The sequence below is a fragment of the Hemicordylus capensis genome, chromosome 2, assembly GCF_027244095.1.
Source record: "Hemicordylus capensis ecotype Gifberg chromosome 2, rHemCap1.1.pri, whole genome shotgun sequence".
Lineage (NCBI taxonomy): Eukaryota > Metazoa > Chordata > Lepidosauria > Squamata > Cordylidae > Hemicordylus > Hemicordylus capensis.
Window position 1 is genome coordinate 167,941,932 of NC_069658.1, and position 20,423 is coordinate 167,962,354.

General features: G+C 46.2%; 1 protein-coding gene across 6 annotated transcripts in view; it reads right to left on the reverse strand.

Annotated features, from left to right (window-relative positions):
* LOC128342566 (uncharacterized) overlaps positions 1-20,423 on the reverse strand; it is a 51,261-nt gene that overhangs the window by 13,080 nt on the left and 17,758 nt on the right. For all 6 annotated transcript variants that reach the window (XM_053289982.1, XM_053289977.1, XM_053289979.1 and 3 more), the window contains 10 exons: positions 20,207-20,367; positions 9,486-9,571; positions 9,213-9,296; positions 8,743-8,805; positions 7,963-8,040; positions 7,766-7,854; positions 7,030-7,066; positions 4,715-4,863; positions 4,332-4,394; positions 2,881-2,956 (listed from right to left, as the gene is read on the reverse strand). In XM_053289982.1, the coding sequence (XP_053145957.1) occupies positions 2,881-2,956; positions 4,332-4,394; positions 4,715-4,863; positions 7,030-7,066; positions 7,766-7,854; positions 7,963-8,040; positions 8,743-8,805; positions 9,213-9,296; positions 9,486-9,571; positions 20,207-20,367 (886 nt within the window). The remainder of the gene's footprint in view (positions 1-2,880; positions 2,957-4,331; positions 4,395-4,714; positions 4,864-7,029; positions 7,067-7,765; positions 7,855-7,962; positions 8,041-8,742; positions 8,806-9,212; positions 9,297-9,485; positions 9,572-20,206; positions 20,368-20,423) is intronic.

Sequence of the window (20,423 nt, forward strand, 5' to 3'; positions counted from 1 at the left end):
CCCAAGCCTCAGGTCAGCAAGCCTCTTCCTCCAAGCTAAGTCCTATTGTGGTTTTTCATCCTTTCACCACTAAAATCATTTCCATATACCCTTTAGCACTGCTTTTTCATAATCAGCAAGAAGTTACATTAAGAAAAAGTACTTAATACAGTGCTATATTATCCAGCAATGCTCTTCCCCATGATCCACATCCTCCCATAATGTTTAATTACAAGTAAGTGTTATTCAGCAAAAGGTTGTTTCCAATTTATCACATTAGAAGGCATAAAATGTAACATTGGGAAAAGTCTGTTTGGTGGAGGTAATTATTGTTTGGCAATAATTGATTTTCTCTATTTTCCCCCTTTTCATTTTTGTAAACACTAAAATAGTGCTGTTTCACCATTATTATTACATTTATATCCCGCTCTTCCTCCAAGGAGCCCAGAGCAATGTACTACATACTTCTCTTTCACAACAACCCTGTGAAGTAGGTTAGGCTGAGAGAGAAGTGACTGGCCCAGAGTCACCCAGCTAGTTTCATGGCTGAATGGGGATTTGAACTCAGGTCTCCCCGGTCCTAGTCCAGCACTCTAACCACTACACCACACTGGCTCTCGTGGTGTATTAATCTTAATACAATTAAGATGTAAAAGAAAATGAGAATAAATTGAGAATTCCCCCTATGGTAACCCTATAGTAATAGGGTTCCCCCTATTTTTATACAGGGCATATCAAAAGGCTGTTCAAGGGACAATTCATCACTAATGCCTCAGTTATCAAGTGGAAGTCATCAGCTGAACTTCATAGGCAAAACCTGCAAAAAGGCAGCTTTTTAACTGAAAACATGAGCCAAAAAGTCTCCATGGCCTGTTCACACTTGACTCGTGCTGTCAAATGCCACTGAAAAAACATGGGAGTACAACATTGGACTGGAACAATTGGATGATGACATCATCTGGATTCTCCATAAAAAGTATGTGGACAAGAGACAGTCATTTCAGAGAAAAGGTCAAGTGTGGACCCATTGTATTCTGAGAACTGCAAGCACATGGATGTTCATGGAAGGAAACTTCCGCTACCGCCCTCCCCACAGCTGTCCCGTGTCTCCCCACCAAACAGCCTCTCCTATGGGTCAGGAGATCTTTCAGAAAGGTCATGAAGGACTGCAGTGGGAGGGGAGAATTTCTGAAAAATGGATAGGCACAGGTACTTATGTTGTCCTGGAAACACCACCCTCCCAGCCCTCTACACCATTTCCCATTCCCTGCTGCAGGGTACCCCAATGGGGCTGCTGTGGGAAAGGGGGTGGGAAAGTTGCCTTCCATGAACTTCTTTACACTCAGGTTTCTTAGGATACAAGCTACTGAATTTCTCCAACATTGTGCAACACTGAAGCCTTATGGATGCACGAATGAACTTCCTTTCTGTATAACATCATTTTGTTTTAATTTTTTAAAAATTTAAATATTAAGCTACCTCTTCATATATTCACCACAAGCATGCCCCACAAAGGGTCACTAAGAGTGTCTAATTAATCTGCTTAACACCGACCATGAACATCCTTTTCAAAAATGTAAGGTAAAGGTAAAGTGTGCTGTCGAGTCGGTATCGACTCCTGGCAACCACAGAGCCCTGTGGTTGTCTTTGGTAGAATACAGGAGGGGTTTACCATTGCCTCCTCCTGTGCAGTATGAGATGATGCCTTTCAGCATCTCCTTATATGGCTGCTGCCCGATATAGTACCAGCGGGGATTCAAACTGGCAACCTTCTGCTTGTTAGTCAAGTATTTCCTTGCTGTGCCACTTAAGGCATTTCCAAAAATGTACCTAAACCATAAAATATTACCTGGACCTACAGATATGCTTCAAACCAAAATTAATATTCACTAAGTCAGGTTGCGAGGTCTAGGGATACTCTGAAGATTCACAAAAGGTAGCAGTCACAGCTATTTCCTCATCTTTGGTTTCCAGAAAGTGTATTTTCAGGAAGGAATTCAGGCTGTACTACACCTTTAATCTTTCACATGGACATAACTGAAAGATGCAGATGAATCAAGACAGTTCTAAGCACGAGCAACTAGGGATGTGCCCGGAGCCGTTCCGGAGGCAGCAGGGGTGTTCCCTTAAGGGCGGGGGAGGGTGTGCTGGCCACCCTGAGGACGGCAATGGGGCAGCAGTGAGGTACCCCCTAGAGGCTTTGATATAACAGAGCGCCACGGGGGAAATGTGGTGGGAGGGGTAAGTGCATCCTCCCCCATCACCTCCAAAAGCCGAAAGGGCCCCGGTGGACGAAACATTTCAGAGGCCTCTATAATGGCCTCCAAAACGTTTCGGGCACTTCCTTACAAGCAACCCTAACCCTAACCTGTAGGGCTCTCTCTCAAAAACAGTTGAAAGGAGTTTCAACAGTGGCACATTTTCCACATCATCTGTGTGGCATACATAGCTGAAGCCCAAGGCCCAGAGCTCCAGCAGCACCACCAAGTGCGCTTTTAGTGAGGAAGCCATCCTTGCTCAGCCAGGTCGCTGAAACATCCCAAGGTCAAGAAATTTGGCCTGGCCAGTGCAGAACAGTATCTGCACACTCTCCCCAGTAAGTTTGTGTGCTTATAGCAGAGACTGCCATGTTGCAAGAGGCAGTTGCATTCTCCATCCCAAACCCTCCGTTTTTGCACTGTGTGCACATGTAGACACAGAGAGGTCAGGGAAACAACCCTTCATGCCAATGTAGATGCACTAGTAGTGCTACCGCCAGTTCTCTATAGCAGTGCCATTGTTTTGGGGTCATAACGTGTGGTGCAGCTGCTGCTAACAGAGATGCTAGAACTTCACGTCATGTCGGCCATCATGCCAACTGAGCCCCCACAAATTATTGTTCTCAGCTGATAGCAGATATACCTGGAGTCAGGAAACAGTCCACACTCTTAAACATATTTTGCAGGAAAGCCATGGTGCGGCTCCGTTGCCGATTTGCCTGCAAACAAAAGAGGGTGTTAAATCTATAAACGAGTTGAGTGTGAGTCCATAAAGGCATGATGTTAAAGTGTGAGAGTCTCAGCTGAATGATTGTAAGCAGAGCGGGGAAAGAGCCACCTTTTAAAGTGGTGGCTCTCATATCTAGCAGGGTGAAAGCAACTGTCCCTCTTTAATCCAGCATAGCATCTCTCCAGTGGCTATTGCTTTGCATTCCTTTTTAAATTATGAGCCCCTTTGGGACAGAAAGCCATTTTCCTACTCTTTTTATATGCTGATAACTTTTTTGTTGAAAACTGGTGTGTGTGTGTGTATATACATATACACACACACACACACATATATATGTATGTATATACATACATACACACACACACATATATATAGAACAATAGTAACATAGCTGAATATGAACAACCTTCCTCCCAACCACTCCCAGGTTGGGCAATGTGTGGGGGATGGGAGAGGCCAAAGGAATGTGGCAACTTGTGGCAAGAAGATAGCCCAACCCTTGAATTACCAAAAGAAGCATTAATGGGAACTGAAAAGCAACCTGAACATACACGGTTTAATTGCTGCTCAGATGGTATTAGAAAAATGCATCCAGTTCTAGTACTCAAAGATTTAAAAGAGGTTTCAGAAAACTTAATTCAGGGATTTAGGAGTACAATTGAGATAGCAATCGAATGAAGTGCCAGTGTTCATGTCCAACAGCAAAAAACAATGTAAGGACCAAATCTCTACATCTTTTCTTTCAAAGTGACTTGAAACATGGATAGGATACTACAGAACTCATTAACCAAGCAAAGGAAAGAGGCAATGCACAAACATTGGGCACATAAAAAGGTAAATATGGGTTTGTTTTTTAAGTAAAGAGGACTGTTAATCACTGGATCACAACATGCACAGGAGTGGATACCTCCTTTCTTAACTGTACCCTGATTTTGTGGGGGCTTGTACTCTGAAAATGAATCCATGTTTAGTCATTCATGCAAAAATATGAATATACAGTATGTACACACATACAGTGTAATGTATAGGGGTAGTCTGAAAAACCAAAGTGGACCAACCTGAAAATGGTTATACTAGTCAAATGCCCTTTGAAATGCTACTATTTGGAAAATGTAGTATTTGGTGTGTCTGTTTAATGGGCTACTTAAACACAGTAACCTCTTCGAAGCTGTGACCATAAGCTTGCAAAATTCTTCTAACCCTTGCCCACTACCTTGATGGGTTCAAGACTACCATCCTCTTCCACCATTACTCCTCCAAGTTTTCACATCCTCCCTTTCCCCATCTCCGGTCTGCAAGGAGAAACTCAATGGTCCACAGTGCTTTCTACCCTGGCTCTCCTTCCCCTGAAACCTATTTTTCACCTTAATATAATCCAGAGCTGTGAACTGAGAAGCAAGTGCAAGATTCAATCGCGTCTCCAGATTCTGCAAAACAAAGACACTTGGAGTAAGCTCCACCTGTGGAATCAACAGCAAACAGACCTGAAGGCTACATAGCCAGGCACAATACTATCCCTCCCACACAATCGTTAGGCAGGGAATATACCACCATCTGGAAATACTCCCAAATAGAACTTGCAGTCAAGAGGCAGAGCCACTGGTTTTTATAAGCAGCCTGAAATGGGAGGGAGGGAGAACACACACAGATTCCCCACCTACCCCACTGCCCTCTACATATGCCTACGTTTGTGGAATACTCATCAATGAAAGCAAGCAGCCAATAAGTCAGCCCACCAAGCAATTACCATTTCCTGGAAGTGATTGTTGAAGTCAGGCTGCAGGAAGTCCCTCATTTCGCCAAGGATGCAGATGACATGAGCCGCTCGTACCTCCTCCATCTCCGGCAAGGAAACATTGACCACTGAGGCGCCAAAGGCCTCTAGGAACTTCACAGCTGAGCATCAGTGATGATAGACAGAAGACAGAGAGACCTAATAGTCCAACAAACTTTGTACTTTTCTATTCAGCAACTCTGGGATCAACCCTCCAAAGAGGCCGGAAACCCACACCTAAATTTTAAAATGGTCTTTATCACTACAATTCTAGGATAGAGAAGAAAAAAGGGTCCGTTTTCAGGAAATTAGACTCTCTGTGGTTCTACTCTACCTCTTGGCTCAAACAGATCTGGGAATCATGCCCAACCAGGACACAAAGTAAAATGAAAAACCACCCTTTGCTTGAACGCTTGCCTTTTTCTGTGTTGAAGGCTGCCCAGCAACTTTCTACACACACCTAATTGCTGCTGCCCAGTACAATAGATATCAGCTGACAACTTACTGCAACATGAGCATGAGCATGTCAATTAAATTCTGCCTGCAAGGAAAGGGTGTAGTAAGCTGATATTGGCTGTCAAAGTAGAGGTGATGGGTATTTGTTTGTTTTTTTATATATACACAATAGTGGCACAGGGCCCAATCCAGATCAGGACCCATCACAGAAGTCGGCGGGGGAGTGTTTAACCCTTTTCCCCGAAGCCATTTCCCTGGCTGAAAATCCCCTCCCCAAAGGGTTAACACCCCTACTTCTGCAATACAGTCTGATACCCCTCCAAACAAAAAGAGAACTTTAAAAACTTAGCTAAAAGAATCCCATGGACTACAAATATATAAACAAAACATTTTTGTTTAAAACATTTTTTAAAATATGTTTTAAAGTCCTCCTTTATTTGGTGTTTGTAAGAGAGGGAATTCTATGCTGGTCTTTGACCCTAATGAAGTTGATTGATTGAAGAGAGAGAATTCTAAGCCCTTTTAGTTTCTGCTCTCCTTTATTGTTGTTTCTTTTATTATTTAAGCTTTCTTAGTATAACTGCTATTTGTTTATGACATGTTTTATGTGTAAGAAGCATTGGTTATTCAATTTAGGTGTATCTTAGAAGAAAACGTTATTATTGGTATTGATCATAATAGCGTGTGTATTGTATTATACAGTCCTCCTATGAAGAAGTCATAGCTTGAAATGTGTTGGGATTAAGATTTTTTAAAATGCATTTATAATTTGGGATTGAGAGTTCTATTATACGGATTAATAAAATCAGAAGTTTTCCAGATGGGGAGCTGTATGGCAGGAGGAAGTGTGATAAACGCAAAAAGGAGTCACTACAGGATGCCCACATGGACTGCCTCTCTCTCCGCTCCCGCTCCCCCCACTTTGTTCCATCCACACAGAAAGCTTTCATGCTGAAAAACTGTGAGTTTCATTTCCCCACCTTCCAGGTGAAGATCAGATAATAGCAGGCTTAGAACTGCTGCCATGATGCCCTCCTAATACCATGGCAAAAGCAGTAACATTCCAGATACTAGAACAGTAGGTGGATCAGCGCAGCCCCGCACACTCACACAGCCCTTTTCCAGTGTCCCTAATCACACCCAAAGCTTGAGCTACAAAAGCAACCCCCACACAGACCCCACAAAACACCAGAGATGCAAGGCTAAAGATGGTGGAGTGCCCAGCAACCGAAGTGGGTTTGCTGGCTTGTGAGAACATGTATTAGCACACATACTGCATAAATCACAGATGTTGCGGCTGGTGGGTCTGTGGGGTTACACAAATATGGTTAAGCACATATATGGCATTAAATTATATTTTTTTAAAGAGTGGGGGGGGGCGGATGCAAGCATGAGGGGAAACACCAGCAAGCTAGCTAGGTGTCCAGAAGTGGACAGCGCACCACAGGAAACAGGAATGTAGAGGTGTGCCCAGGTGCAGAATTAAGGGGCGTGCCAGGAGTTGCTGGCACTTCCAAAGTCAACCCTGAGGCAGCTAAGCCACAACTCTAGCTCACGCTTAATCGTTCCACGCAACCGCTCCTACTCCCACAATAAGCCACACTGCTGTTTTCAGGACTGCTTAGAATCACTACTTTTTGAAGACATGCATTGAAGGACTAATCATCACGAAAAAGGCCAGGAAGGGCCATTTGCTGTATGTACACCCCACAACTGTGACCGTAGTCAAGCTTGTATAAATCACCATCTGGAAAACTTCTCACTCTCCTGTGCCTTTTGGCTTCCTTCTTTGTTTCTGTTTCATAGCAGTGCCCTTTTCATGTGTACTTTACCTTTTCGGCAGACACTTTCAATTTCCACATCACAAGCCTGGCAGACAAACAAAACAAAAAAGAAGTAATTTGAAGTCTCTCCCACAGCTTACCTTTCCCTTCAGGCATGTAACAAAGCCATGGCACAGCCTTCTGTTCCCTTTTGTGGGTCTCAAACTCCAGATGAGCGCCAAGAGCCCCACATCTAATCCCTATCAGCATTTGAAGATGGGATGGTCAGGTCTGAATGAATTAGGAGACATTGAGGTCATTCTCACCACCAGACTGGGGTAGGCAGTGGGGAAGCAGGCTCCTGCCTGCCTCCTTGCAGACAACCAGAGGCTCTTCCTTGCTCTGCCAATTGTGCGCCCAGACAACCGGCATGGGGGCAATCGGCAGAGCTGGGAAATGGAGGAGGAAGTCCTCCGGTATCCCACAATGCACCGCACAAGGAGCATGGTATATTGGGGGAGTTCCACGTTGCTGGGCACTCCTCCCTCCCAGCTCTATGGAACCTCCCGCAGTTAGAAGCCTGAGCTTGCACGTGACTGGGTGGTAAGGTAAGAGGGTGTGTGTGCCCTCCTACCTCACCTTTTAGCCTGGGTACAAAACCTGGGCTACCCGATGGAGGAGTGCCGGGATGGGAACCTATCCTGGCGCTTCTCACAACCAGCCCTACCCAGGCTAGTGCCAGCCCTACCCAGTGCCTTGGGCTGGTCGTGAGAATGACTGCAAAGAATAGGAAGCAAACAAGTACCTTAAAAAAAGTCCAGTCAATCCCCAACTTCAAACCCTTCAAATCAGGGGTGAGGACTTCAGAGAGGAAGAGTTCTGGTTGGCTTAATCCTAGAATGGGATTAGAAGAAATATGCAACCGGCACAGAGTTTCATACAACAAAAGGAGGAATAAATTTGGTGTGCTGAATTGGGAGTGAATTGGGAAGCAAGACTCACCATATGGATACAGGGTGTCTGGCCCAGCCAGAATACTATAAGCAATAGCCGCATCTGTCACTGAAGTACAGAGAGGACCTGGCCAAGAGGAAAAAAGAAAGAAGGAAGACCAGTACAGTAAAGCACATACAGTCATCCTGATGGCTCCTTGGTTTCCAAGATCCTTCGCTTTCATTTCTAGTAAGGTACCTTTCTAGTCTCTCAGACAAGAGATAAAGCCAGTTCAACATATGCAACAGAATAAGGGGACAAAATGATAAAGCAGTGAAATGGACTGTGCCACTTCTCACTGGTGAGGGGGATTTCACACAGGGGAATATTCAGAAATGGCAGGCTGAAATGCAGCAGTCCATTCTACCAGTTCCTTCTGCTGCACGTATGGATCAGATCTCAGCCTCAAAATGGGCTTTATTTAACTAACATATTTATATAGTGCCCCAAACTTATGTCTCTGGGTGGTTTACAATAAAGCAAGGTACCGTTCTAGTCTCCAGGCCTCGGAGTGGAGCTTTTATGTTCTGCACAGCTCTTTGTTCTCCTCACCCTCATCCACACCCTCTAGCCCTCATCAAAAATTCCAAAATTACATTAAAACACAGAACAGTTGGGTCTAACACATCAACTAACAATGAACACATTTACAACCAATAGGGAAGTGGCATGTAAAGCAATCTGTTTGAAGCATCAAAGAGTATCAGGAGAGGATGGATGGATGCATGCATGCATGGATGGATGGAGCAACTGAACACAGTCACACAACTGAAGAGACACCCTTCTTACCAAGGCTAACAGTAGAATATGAGAGTGGGTGACAGCCAGAACAACTGATACGTCCAAATGTACCTTCAAAACAAGACAAAGCAGGTTATTCAGAGACACAAAGCAACAGAGGCACAAACGAGATCCATGAAGGCAGAGCAGGGTAAGGCCAGGAAGCAGCCTATTGGAAGAGGCGGGACTGGCCCAGTTTAGCTCCCCAGATTCTCCCTCTTCCCTCCCCCAAAGGACCAAACAAATAAGGTGGCTTCAATCCAAGGGAACAGGGAAGTGTGATAATGAAATGGAAGACAGGAAAGAATTCCTCTTCTCTAGCTAGGGGTCTCCACTGTGCTTAACTGGTCCACAATGAATTGGTGCTACCTTCCCATGACCCAGCATATGGCTCCCACAGTAGCATTTCTGTGCTGCCTCTTTCCTCCTCCCCCACCCCAGGGAAATCTAGGACCTCCAGCCAAGTAAAAGGATTTTACCTTTTAGTCCCACAATGCCACAGAAGGAAGCAGGGATCCTCACAGAACCGCCCCCATCTGTGCCAATGGCCAGTGGGCAAAGGCCTAAAGAGAAGTGGAGTAATGAGAAGCTTCCTTGTTTGAAAGGAAACAACCTAGCCCACCATGTTTCCCTACCAGCCTTAGGTTATGTCACTTCTGACAAAGATCTTTGCAGCCATGCTTTTCTCCTCGCCACTTCCCCAAAGTTTTCTTCCCCAATATCTCCCCATTCCACACCCGTTGATGCCTCACCTGAAGCCACAGCGGCTGCTGACCCACTGGAGCTGCCACCAGTGAAATGCTGAGGGTTGTAAGGGTTCCTAGCTGTACCATGATATCTGGAAGGAAGAGAAAGAAATGCTTTGAAGGCAATACCACCAACACCAGAGGAGAAGGACAGATCTCAACGTTTTGACTACCGGTACTAGGAGCGCAGTGTAGACCTAGCTACCCAAACTAGACACGGAGGCAGAGTGGTGTGTTAAAACTGTGGCTGGCACAAAATCCATAGGAATCACCTGCGGGGAACCACACCTGAAGTTTGGAGCAGCAGAGCCGTGTCTTCTGCTTCTTCCTGCTTCTCACAACTGTAATAGTATTTCACATTTCCCCAGTGGGACTGGGGCCCCTGTTCTTACCACATGGTTAAAGTGTCTGTGTGTGTGGGGCACTTGGGTGGGCGGGAAGTGTTTCCTCTAAGGCATGCACATGTGTGCAAGCTCACATGTTTTTATGTCTGCTCAGTTAATTTTAGATCCCGCTCAGGAAGGCCCCACACTGAATGTACATGTGTACACACTGCCTTGAAACTGCTGCCCAGGAAAAATCTCATTCCGCACACAGATGAAAAAAAAATTAGAGAGAAGATGGCGGGGGGGGGGGGCACACCATGTTCCCAGTTACAGAGAAATGCATAGGGAGCTGAAGACATGTACTAATCACAAAAGACAACACTGAAATGCAGCAAAGGTCATAAAGGTGAAGTGTGCTGTCAAGTCGGTGTTGGCTGCTGGCAACCACAGAGCCCTGTGGTTGTCTTTGGTAGAATACAGGAGAGGTTTACCATTGTCTCCCATGCAGTATGAGATGATGCTTTTCAGCATGTTCCTATATCGCTGCTGCCCAATATAGGTGTTTCCCATTGTCTGGGAAACATACCAGCAGGGATTCAAACCGGCAACCTCTGGCTTGCTAGTCAAGTCATTTCCCCACTGCGCCATTAGGTGGCTTAGCAAAGGTCATACTATATAGTTAATGTTTGGCAATAAAAAATAACACATGAAGTAGAACATGCAATGAAAAATGCTAAATAAAGGAAAGCTGTTGGTTCAGATGAGGTACCAGTTGAGCTCAGGCTAATAGGAGAAGAAGAGATACCGCTTCTGGTTGATCTCTATAATACAGTATATAAAATCGGAATTAGGCCACATGAATGGCTGAAATTAACATTTGTATTGTTACCTAAGAAAAATAACGCAAAGGACTCTTCTGAGTACAGGACAATAAGCGTCATGAGTCACGCATTAAAAATATTCCTGAAGATTATACACAGCAGAATTTACAAGAAGCTGTATATATTCGGAATGAATATTCTCATACAATATGAGAATTGTTGTTCATACACTTGATATGAACAGACACATCTATATATATTGCATAGATTATGAAAAGTCCTTTGATAAAGTGTGCCACGAATGGCTCATGGAAATACTGAAGAGCAAAAACATTGATGACACAGACATTCATATAAAATAAGAAACCTATATTGGCATCAAAAGGCTATAGTCTGCGTTGATGGAGAAAAGACAAAAGAGATTGACATTCAAAGAAGAATGAGACAGGGATGCATAATTCACATGCATAATTCAACATGTATTCTGAAGCAATATTTACCAAAGCACTTTTTGAACAACAAGGTGGTATTATCAATGGCAAAGCGGCAAATAATATTAGTTATGCAGACGATACTGTCATGCTAGCAGACAACATAACAGATCTGCAAAATCTTTTGGAATGCATAAAACGAGTCAGTGTAGAATATGGGTTGAGAATGAATTTGAGAAAAACTAAGTACATGGCCATCTGCAAAGGAGCTCTCATTGCAACGAACCTAACAATCAACACCACCCAAACTGAAAGAGTTTCACATTATAAATACTTGGCAACATGGTTTAATGAACACAATGACAGCACACAAGAAATAAAACACCAGAATTGAAATGGCAAGACAGGTTTTTGTAAAAATGAAACATCTGCTCTGTAATAGGGATTTCAGTATAGAACTGAAAATTCGTATGGTGAAGTGTTACATCTATTACATAGGGTAGGGATAAATGGAGAGTTTTCACAAGTGGGGTCCCCTCAGGGATCTGTACTGGGACCGGTGCTTTTTAATTTATTCATAAATGATTTAGAAGAAGGGGTAAGCAGTGAGGTGGCCAAATTTGCAGATATCAAGCTCTTTCGGGTACTGAAATCCAAAACGGATTGTGAGGAGCTCCAAAAGGATCAACAGGTTACTCACCTTTAATTTTGGTTCTTCTAGTGGCCATCTGTACCTTTACACAAATGGGCTATGAACCTCCACAGAGACCTTGTCGGAATCTAACAAGCTCAATTCTCCTGCTTTGGGCGGGAACCCTGCCCCCAGCTGCGCCACTCCTCATCCCCTCAGTCACGGAGTCCAGCTTCAGTGAACCCCGCAGGGAGGATGGGAGGGCATGTAAAAGTACAGATGACCACTAGAAGAACCAAAGTTAAAGGTGAGTAAACTGTTCTTCGACGTGGTCTCTGTCTTTTACACAAATGGGCTCATAACAAGCTAGCACCCAAGGAGGAGGGAAGACAGAAACAATATGTAATCTGCCAGAAGTATTTATTTCAAAACAAGTACATCAACCAAAAATAGATTGCAGGACACTCCTGCCAAATACAGCATCATTCCATGCCCTGGCATCAATTGCATAATGACAGATAAACGAATGGGGCGAAGCCCAGGTAGCTGCCTGACAGATAGCGTCCAACAGGACTGCACGATCAAAAGCCACAGAGGCCGCCCCGGACCTAACAGAGTGCGCCTTGACCATTGCAGGCAACTGCTTATGAACCAATTGATAACAAAGCTCAATTGTGAAAACTATCAACCTAGACATGGATTGGGCAGATACTTGGAGACCTTTAGAGAGCCCATCATAAAGAACAAACAAGGTAGGATATTTCCTCCATTCAGCAGACCTCTGAATGTAGAAGGATAACGCCCTTCTAACATCCAAACAATGTAATCTTCTCTCCGCATCCAATGAAGGATTCAGAAAAAACATGGGCAAATTGAGCGGGGACGAACGGTGAGACATGGACACCAATTTGGGCAGGAACTGGACATCCGGCCGGAGTATGACCTTGTCCTTATGGAACTGAAGGTATGGTTGGTCAACCCTCAGGGCCCTCAGCTCACTTACCCTCCTGGCGGAGGTAATGGCCACCTAAAAGGCGACCTTCCAGGTCAAAAGATGGGGATCTATTATAGCCAGAGGCTCAAATGGTGATTGCAGCAGACCAGCCAATACCACTGATAGGTCCCAGGCTGGTGACATGACAGGATTGTCTAGGAACATATATGTCAAACCTTTCAGAAAACATTTCATCACCAGATCTTTAAACCATGAAGCCCGGTCAGCGGGAGAACGCGCCACAATGGCAGCCAAATACACTTTAAGGGATGAGAGTTTTAAACCAGACTCCTTAAGGGACAACAGATAGTTACATATATCTTGTACAGATGGATTAAATGCATCAAACCCATGCAGGGAAGCGAAAGAACAGAAACGATTCCATTTGTGATCATAGGACTTCCGTGTGGACTGCTTCCTGGCAGTAACCAAAACTTCCTTAAGTCTTAACGGGAAGTCGGCAGGACCTTCCATGCTGTCAGATGGAGGGACCGAACATCCAGGTGTAGCACTCATCCCTTCTCCTACGACAGCAGGTCCGGTAGGGCAGGCAGGTGTTCCCAATCCATTGCCAAGCGCCTCAGGGCCAGAAACCAAGGCCTTCTGGGCCACCACAGGGCTATCAGGATCACCCTGGCCCGATCCACCCTCAGTTTGCGTAGGACCCTTGGAATGAGGGGAAACGGGGGAAACGCATATAGAAGAGGGCCCATCCAAGACAGGACGAAGGCATCGCCTAGAGAACCCTCGCCCTCCCCTCCCCTCCCCCTGGAGCAATAGAGGACACATTATGTATTTTCCCGGGAAGCAACTAGGGCCAGAGTAGGGACTCCCCAATTTACAAATATGTCCCTGAGAACACCTTGGTATAATGCCCACTTGTGGGAGACCACCGTCATTCTACTCAGAGTGTCCGCTTGGACATTCAAGGAACCCTATATATGAATTGCCTGAGGCGATACCACATGTGCCACGCACCAATGCCAAAGGTCCAGAGACAGAAACAGAAGGCTCCTCGAGGACGTGCCGCCCTGTAGATTGACATAGGCTTTCACCGTCGTATTGTCTGTTTGTGCTGTATAATCACTGTGTGACCACCAATCAAGGGTAGGAAGCCTTTGAGAACATTGAAAATGGCCAACAGCTCCAGATAATTGTTGGGTTGAGCCCTTTCCTTGGGGGATCAGTGTCCACTCAGGCAAAATCCTTTCAGGTGTGCCCTTCAACCAAGCTCCAAGGCGTCTGTTGTGACCACCCAACGGGCTCGAGGGGACTGAAAGGGAGCACCGACACTCAGGTGCTGAAACTCAGTCCACCACTCTGCCATTGCCTGTACCCATGGGGGGGGGGGTGCGCGCTAGATGCCCCGGATTCTAAAGGGGATTGAACACATCCAAAAACCATCTCTGAATGATGTGCATCTAAAGACATGCCTGATGCAGCACATATGTAGTAGCCGCCATGTGACCCAAGAGGCACTGCATGGAGCACATATTCTGTGGGCCTCTGGCTAAGAAAGCACCCGCCAGTTTCTGGAGAGTTTTCATGCGGCCGTCTGGAAGGAAGACCTTTTCCTAGGTCACATCGAATATCAGTCCAATGAACTGTATTCGTCAGGTCGGTTCCAACTGAAATTTTTCGAAGTTTATTTAGAACCCCAGATCCTGCAGAGTATCTACTATGAGCCCGAGGGTGTCCAGGACTGCCCGTCCATGTTTGCCAGGATGAGCCAATTGTCTAGATATGGCAGAACCTGCAGGAAAGCCACCACTGGGACCAGACATTTCATAAAAACTCGCAGCGCCGTCGTGAGGCCAAACGGCAAGGCCTTGAATTGAAAGGGGAACCCCCCCGATCTGAAACCACAGGAAATGTCAATGCTGAGGATGTATCGAGACATGGTATCAAGATGTCTTTTAAGTCCAGGGAAACCATCCACTTGTTCTTTTCCAGGATGGTCATAATGCTCAGTACCGACAGCATTTGGAACCTCTTGTAGATCAAATGTTTATTCAGGGCCCTGAGGTCTAGTATAGGGCACTGGCCACCGTCTAGTTTTGGTACAAGAAAGTACCAGGAATAGAACCCAGGTCTGTCGGGATTGGCAACCTTCTCGATCACATCCTTTGACAGGAAAGCAGCGATCTCCTGGTCCACCTCCAGGATGCATGGGGTCACCACAATTCCAGACTCTGGCCATGTCCCGCAACATTTCAGGGCATAGTGCAAACATCTGACTGTAAGGACCCACTGGTCCATAGTCACTTTGTCCCAGCTCACCGAGAAGGGGGTCAGGCAAGTCCTGAAGCACCCCGAGTCATTGCTTCTTTTGGAAAGTATTCGGGCACTGCTTCTGAAAAAGCATCTTATTGGGCTGGATGCCTGACTTGTATATTGACTGGGGCTTGTTGCCCTGAAAGGACCATTCCAAAGGTGACTGTTGCTGAGAAGGGGCCTTCTGCAGTTGATAAGGCGACCACTTGGCCGTTTTCTGTGGCTTGGCAGCCGATGGAGCATACAACATGGAGCGCGCTGTGCTCCTCAATTTCTCAACCTTCTGGAGCGTGTCATCCGTCTGCTCAGAAAAAAGGCTAGAGCCCTCAAAGTGCAGATCCTTGACCCTAGCACGGACCTCATAGTGCAGTCCAGATGAATGCAACCAAGCATGTCGTCTGAGCACCACAGAAGTGGCCATCACCTTAGCCACACATTTCACCGAATGTCGGGCCAAATAAAGTTCTTGTTTCACCACTTGACTAGCCTCATAGAAAAAAGCTTTTGCCGGATCCCTCTTGTCCTGTGGGAGGATATCCAGGAAAGGACCCACTTTCTCCCACAAAAAGTGGTCATATTGGGCGTTATAAGCCTGATAATCGGCCACTCTCAAGTGGAGGGCCGAGGCCGAATAAAGCCTTCTCCTGAAGGAATCCAATTTTCTGCCCTCTTTATCACTCGGTGCTGACTGGCTGTGACCTCTGGTCCTTTGCAAGGATGCCTCCACGACAACAGAATTCGGGGTGGGATGATTTTTCAAAAAGGTCGTATCATCTTGTAATTGCACTGTGTAAAAATTCTCTAGATGCCTGTTAGGCTGAGAAAGCGTCACGGGCTTCTTCCAGTGACCCCGCATGACCCTCAATAACGCTGGGTTCAGAAGCAAAGTGGCCAGTACTTTGGCCTCCGAGTCAATAAGGCTGAACAACGAGTCCAGCTCTCCTTTTTGCTGGGTACCGAGGCTCACTCCCAAGGCCGAAGCCATTCTGGTCACATAAGCGGAGTACAGTTTGAAGTTCTCCAATGGGGAGACAGGCTTCGAGTCCGACTGTAGGTCGAGCGGAGACGAGCCCAGGGAAACAACTTCAGAGTCCTGGGAGCTAGCATCACTCTCATATTCAGGCTCTGGGGGAGCCAAAGCATCTTGTGCCAAAGGCGTCGGATCCAAAGAGGAGCCCGTTTTGCTATCCGGGTTGTCTGGTATTGAAGCGGAAAGTCCAGTCTGCAGAACTGGCATGGGCACGGTAGTCTGTTGTATCACTGGAACTGAAGGGGGCGGTTCACAACACTCGTTTCGGTCCCTCAGGGAGCGTTGTGGTGAGCGGAAACATGGCCTCCCTTCTGAGTGTGAGGGGGGTTCACGCCAACCCCTCATCATCATGGGTTTCCCATACACGGGACCATCCGAGTAACGAGACCCATAGTGGGGTCGCACATAGTCCAAGTGGTCAGACCAATAGTCTATCTGGTATCAATTGCATGATCCAGAGTCCTGGAGCCAAGCGCCATAAGAAGGTTCAACGTCACTCGAAGAGCGACATTCAGCCGCCAGGTATCCCAGGACTGATCCTGCCTGTAAGTCAAGGAGCAGTCTTCCGATTCCCAACGGGCATCACAGTCCCTAAGAGAGATACGCTCCTGGTGCCTTCACGGGGGCGACCAATGCCTAGGCAGCCATCAGGCATCCTCCGCAGGCTTGGTTGGAGAATAGGCCTCCTCCTCTGATGAAGCATACCCCTGTTCATTCGTCGCCACCAAAAGTTCTCTACTTGACCTAGTGTGATCATGGGCCAGGTCCAATGACTCCGCAGCCACAGGTGAGCTAAGTCATGCCGACACCGACTTCTGTATGGGATGATCCGAGGCCACTTTAGTCTTCCTGGCCACAGGGGCCTCCAATGCAGGAACCTCCTCTATCTTCTTCTTCTTGGGTATAGGAAGGAGATGTCGACCTGCTGGCAAGTCAAGATGCAACTTCAGCTTCTTCTTTTTCAGCTTCGGTACTGATCCCAAGGGATTTGGTGAGGACTTCAGTACCACAGCCACTTCCAAGCGCACCGGCTCAATCGAAGCTGACAAAGGCTGAGTAGTAGAGGATACCAAAGCCACTACCAGGGCCGGGTTTTCAGCCTCCACAGGAGCAGACACCACACGTTCCGATTGTACCAGTGAAGCCATTTTTATTGACCACTTCAATGATGAGGCTTCCCAGGAACTGAGAGCCAGCTCCCACAGGGCTGCACGCAGGTGAGAAGCCCTATTTTTGCGAGCCTGCTTTGTGAATTTCTAACAATGAAGACATGTCTCGACAATGTGGGATTCCTCCAAGCACAAGAGACACTCAGTATGAGAATCAGGGGAAGGGATCTTAGATCTGCAGTGGATACATTTCTTAAAGTTCGTCGTGCCCAGCATAAACGCCGAAGGCCAGCCTGCCAACACACTCTGTCCCAGTTGAGATTGGAGCTCCAAGAGGGGAAAATCCTGAAAAAAGACAAAACTCTAAGGAAAAACCACTAGTATGCAAAAATTAAGAAATGAAAGGAGAAAAACAATAAGGGGATAGCTAGATCCTACTCGTTGCTGAGCTGTAGATTCTACGATGTTCACTGAAGTGTGGATGAAGAAAGACTAGCTGGGTGAGGAGTGGTGCAGCCACATATAGCAGCTGGGGCAGGGTTCCCAACCAGAGCAGGATAATTGAGCTTGTTAGATTCTGACGAGGTCTTTGCACAGGCGCATAGACCATTTGTGTAAAAGACAGATACCACATCGAAGAACCCTCCAAACTGGGTGAGTGGGTGACAAAATGGCAAATACAGTTCTATGCTGGCAAGTGTAAAGTGATGCACATTGGGACGAAAAACCCCAACTTCAAGTATACGCTGATGGGATCTGAGCTGTCGGTGACTGACCAGGAGAGGGATCTTGGGGTCGTGGTGGACAGATGTTGAAACTGTTGACTAAATGTGCGGCAGCTGTGAAAAAAGGCCAATTCCATGCTAGGGATCATTAGGAAGGGGATTGAAAATAAAACTGCTAATATTATAATGCCCTTTTACAAAACTATAGTGCGGCCAAACCTGGAGTACTGTGTACAATTCTGATCACCACATCTAAAAAAGGACATTGTAGAACTGGGAAAGGTGTAGAAGAGGGCAACCAAGATGATCAGGGGCCTAGAGCACCTTCCTTATGAGGCAAGGCTACAACACCTGGGGCTATTTAGTTTAGAAAAAAGACAACTGTGGGGAGACATGATAGAGGTCTATAAAATCATGCATGGTGTGGAGAAAGTGGATAGAGATAAATTCTTCTCCCTCTCACATAACACTAGAACCAGGGGTCATCCCATGAAATTGATTGCCAGGAAATTTAGGACCAGCAAACAGAAGTAGTACTTTTTCACACAACGCGTGATCCACTTGTGGAATTCTCTGCCAAAAGATGTGGTGACAGCCAACAACCTGGATGGTTTTAAGAGGGGTTTGGATAACTTCATGGAGGAGAGGTCTATCACTGGCTACTAGTCGAAGGGCTATAGGCTACCTCCAGCCTCAAAGGCAGGATGCCTCTGAGTACCAGTAGCAGGGGAGTAACAGCAGGAGAGAGGGCATGCTGTCAACTCCTGTCTGTGGCTTCTAGTGGCATCTGGTGGGCCACTGTGTGAAACAGTATGCTGAACTAGATGGGCCTTGGGCCTGATCCAACAGGGCTGTTGTTATGAGGTCGAGTCAACCCATCCTGGTTTACAAATACAACTCTCTTCTGAGCGAGAATACTTCTTATTGCTGTTAATCATGCGTGGAAAGATTAAGGACGAAGAACATTCTGGCTGTAAAATTTGCGAAAATGGTTTGGTTGCACATTCTTACAACTTTTTGGAGCAGTGGCATCCTAAGTCAGAATAGCCTTAATGATAGCTAACGACTGGTAGGAGATAGCACCTGACGAAGTTGGCCAGGCTTCCTGGTCCTCTCTCTGACTCACCTTGTGTACAGAGCATGTCCTAAAACCAAGACCAGCTTGTTGCCTTCTGCCACTTAAGGCAAAGGCAATATCCTGCTCCACCTCACTCACCAGCCCCACATCTCATCCAGAGCCAGCACTTGATCTTGCACCAGTCCTACCTCCTGCAGAAGCATCCCCAATGCTGCCCCTCTCCCCCCTGAACTAGTGGAGGATAGAGCATGAGAGAAAGTAAACAACAAATGGTAGACGCCAGGGTGACACTAAAGCTGTAAACAAACAGTGAAGCACCAGAGAACAGAATGTGTGGCCAGTGCAAAAGGAAGAGGAGCAAAACTCATAGGGATGGCAGCAAGGCAGCAAGATGGCAGCCCCAGACAATTGGGTGATGCCCGCAAAGGGTGGGGGGATGAGGTGGCCATACTTGCCACTTTGTGGTACACTTACTACCCGAGGCTGTCATTTTCTCTTGCCTTATAGGGAAGTCACCCTTGGCTAGAATACAAGCAGCATCCCCCTACAGCTGCTAGGTATTTTTGAGAAGAGCAGCAATGGCAGACAAGCTGTTGTTTATGAAAGTTTGTCCACCAATGTGAAAAATTCCAAAAGGGTAGCCACATTTATGTTTTAGAACAAACTGTTTATTGGCATCTTGAATTGTGTTCCCTCTTTTTTCAGGTTTGTGCAGTATCAAAGCAGTGTGTGCCCACATGCATTCAGAGTGGGGTCTTCCTGATTCAACCTGAGCAGGATCTAAAATTAATTGAAAGGAAAGGAAAGGTTGTGCCATCGAGTTGGTGTCGACTCCTGGAGACCACAGAGCCATGTGGTTTTCTTGGTAGAATACAGGAGGCGTTTACCATTGCCATCTCCTGCGCAGTATGAGATGATGCCGTTCAGCATCTTCCTATATTGCTGCAGCCCAATATAGGAGTTTCCCATATTCTGAGAAACACACCAGTGGGGATTCGAACCAACAGCCTCCTGCTCTCTAAGCAGGTTACTTTCCTGCTGTGCCATTAGGTGGCTAAAATTAACCGAGCAGACATTAAAAAAAATTGTATGTGTGCACACATGTGCACACCTTAGAGGGAACCCCGACATTGAGGGCTATCAAATATATTGAGGCATAAGTGGTCACAAAATTTGTTAATCTGGGATAGCACTAAACTTATTGTAATTTTTTGTTCACCATCATCAACCTTCTTACTGGGAAATTCCAAGGTTTCCCAGAATGCAATTTTCAAACCAAATTTAATTAGCGAATGCAAACTACTTTACCTGTTGGGATTACAGCCAGTGGTTCCAGTACCCAACTCATGCATATTGGAGACACCAATAATAACAGCACCAGCCTCCCGCAGTTTCCTGGTCACTGTGGCATCTTCAGTCTCTGGCTTTGTGTCCAAGTACTGTGTTCCACTTCGGTGGTGATAGGGCACCTCATAAAAACCACACACACACAAGACACCTTATGCTGCGATCCTTGACAGCCCAT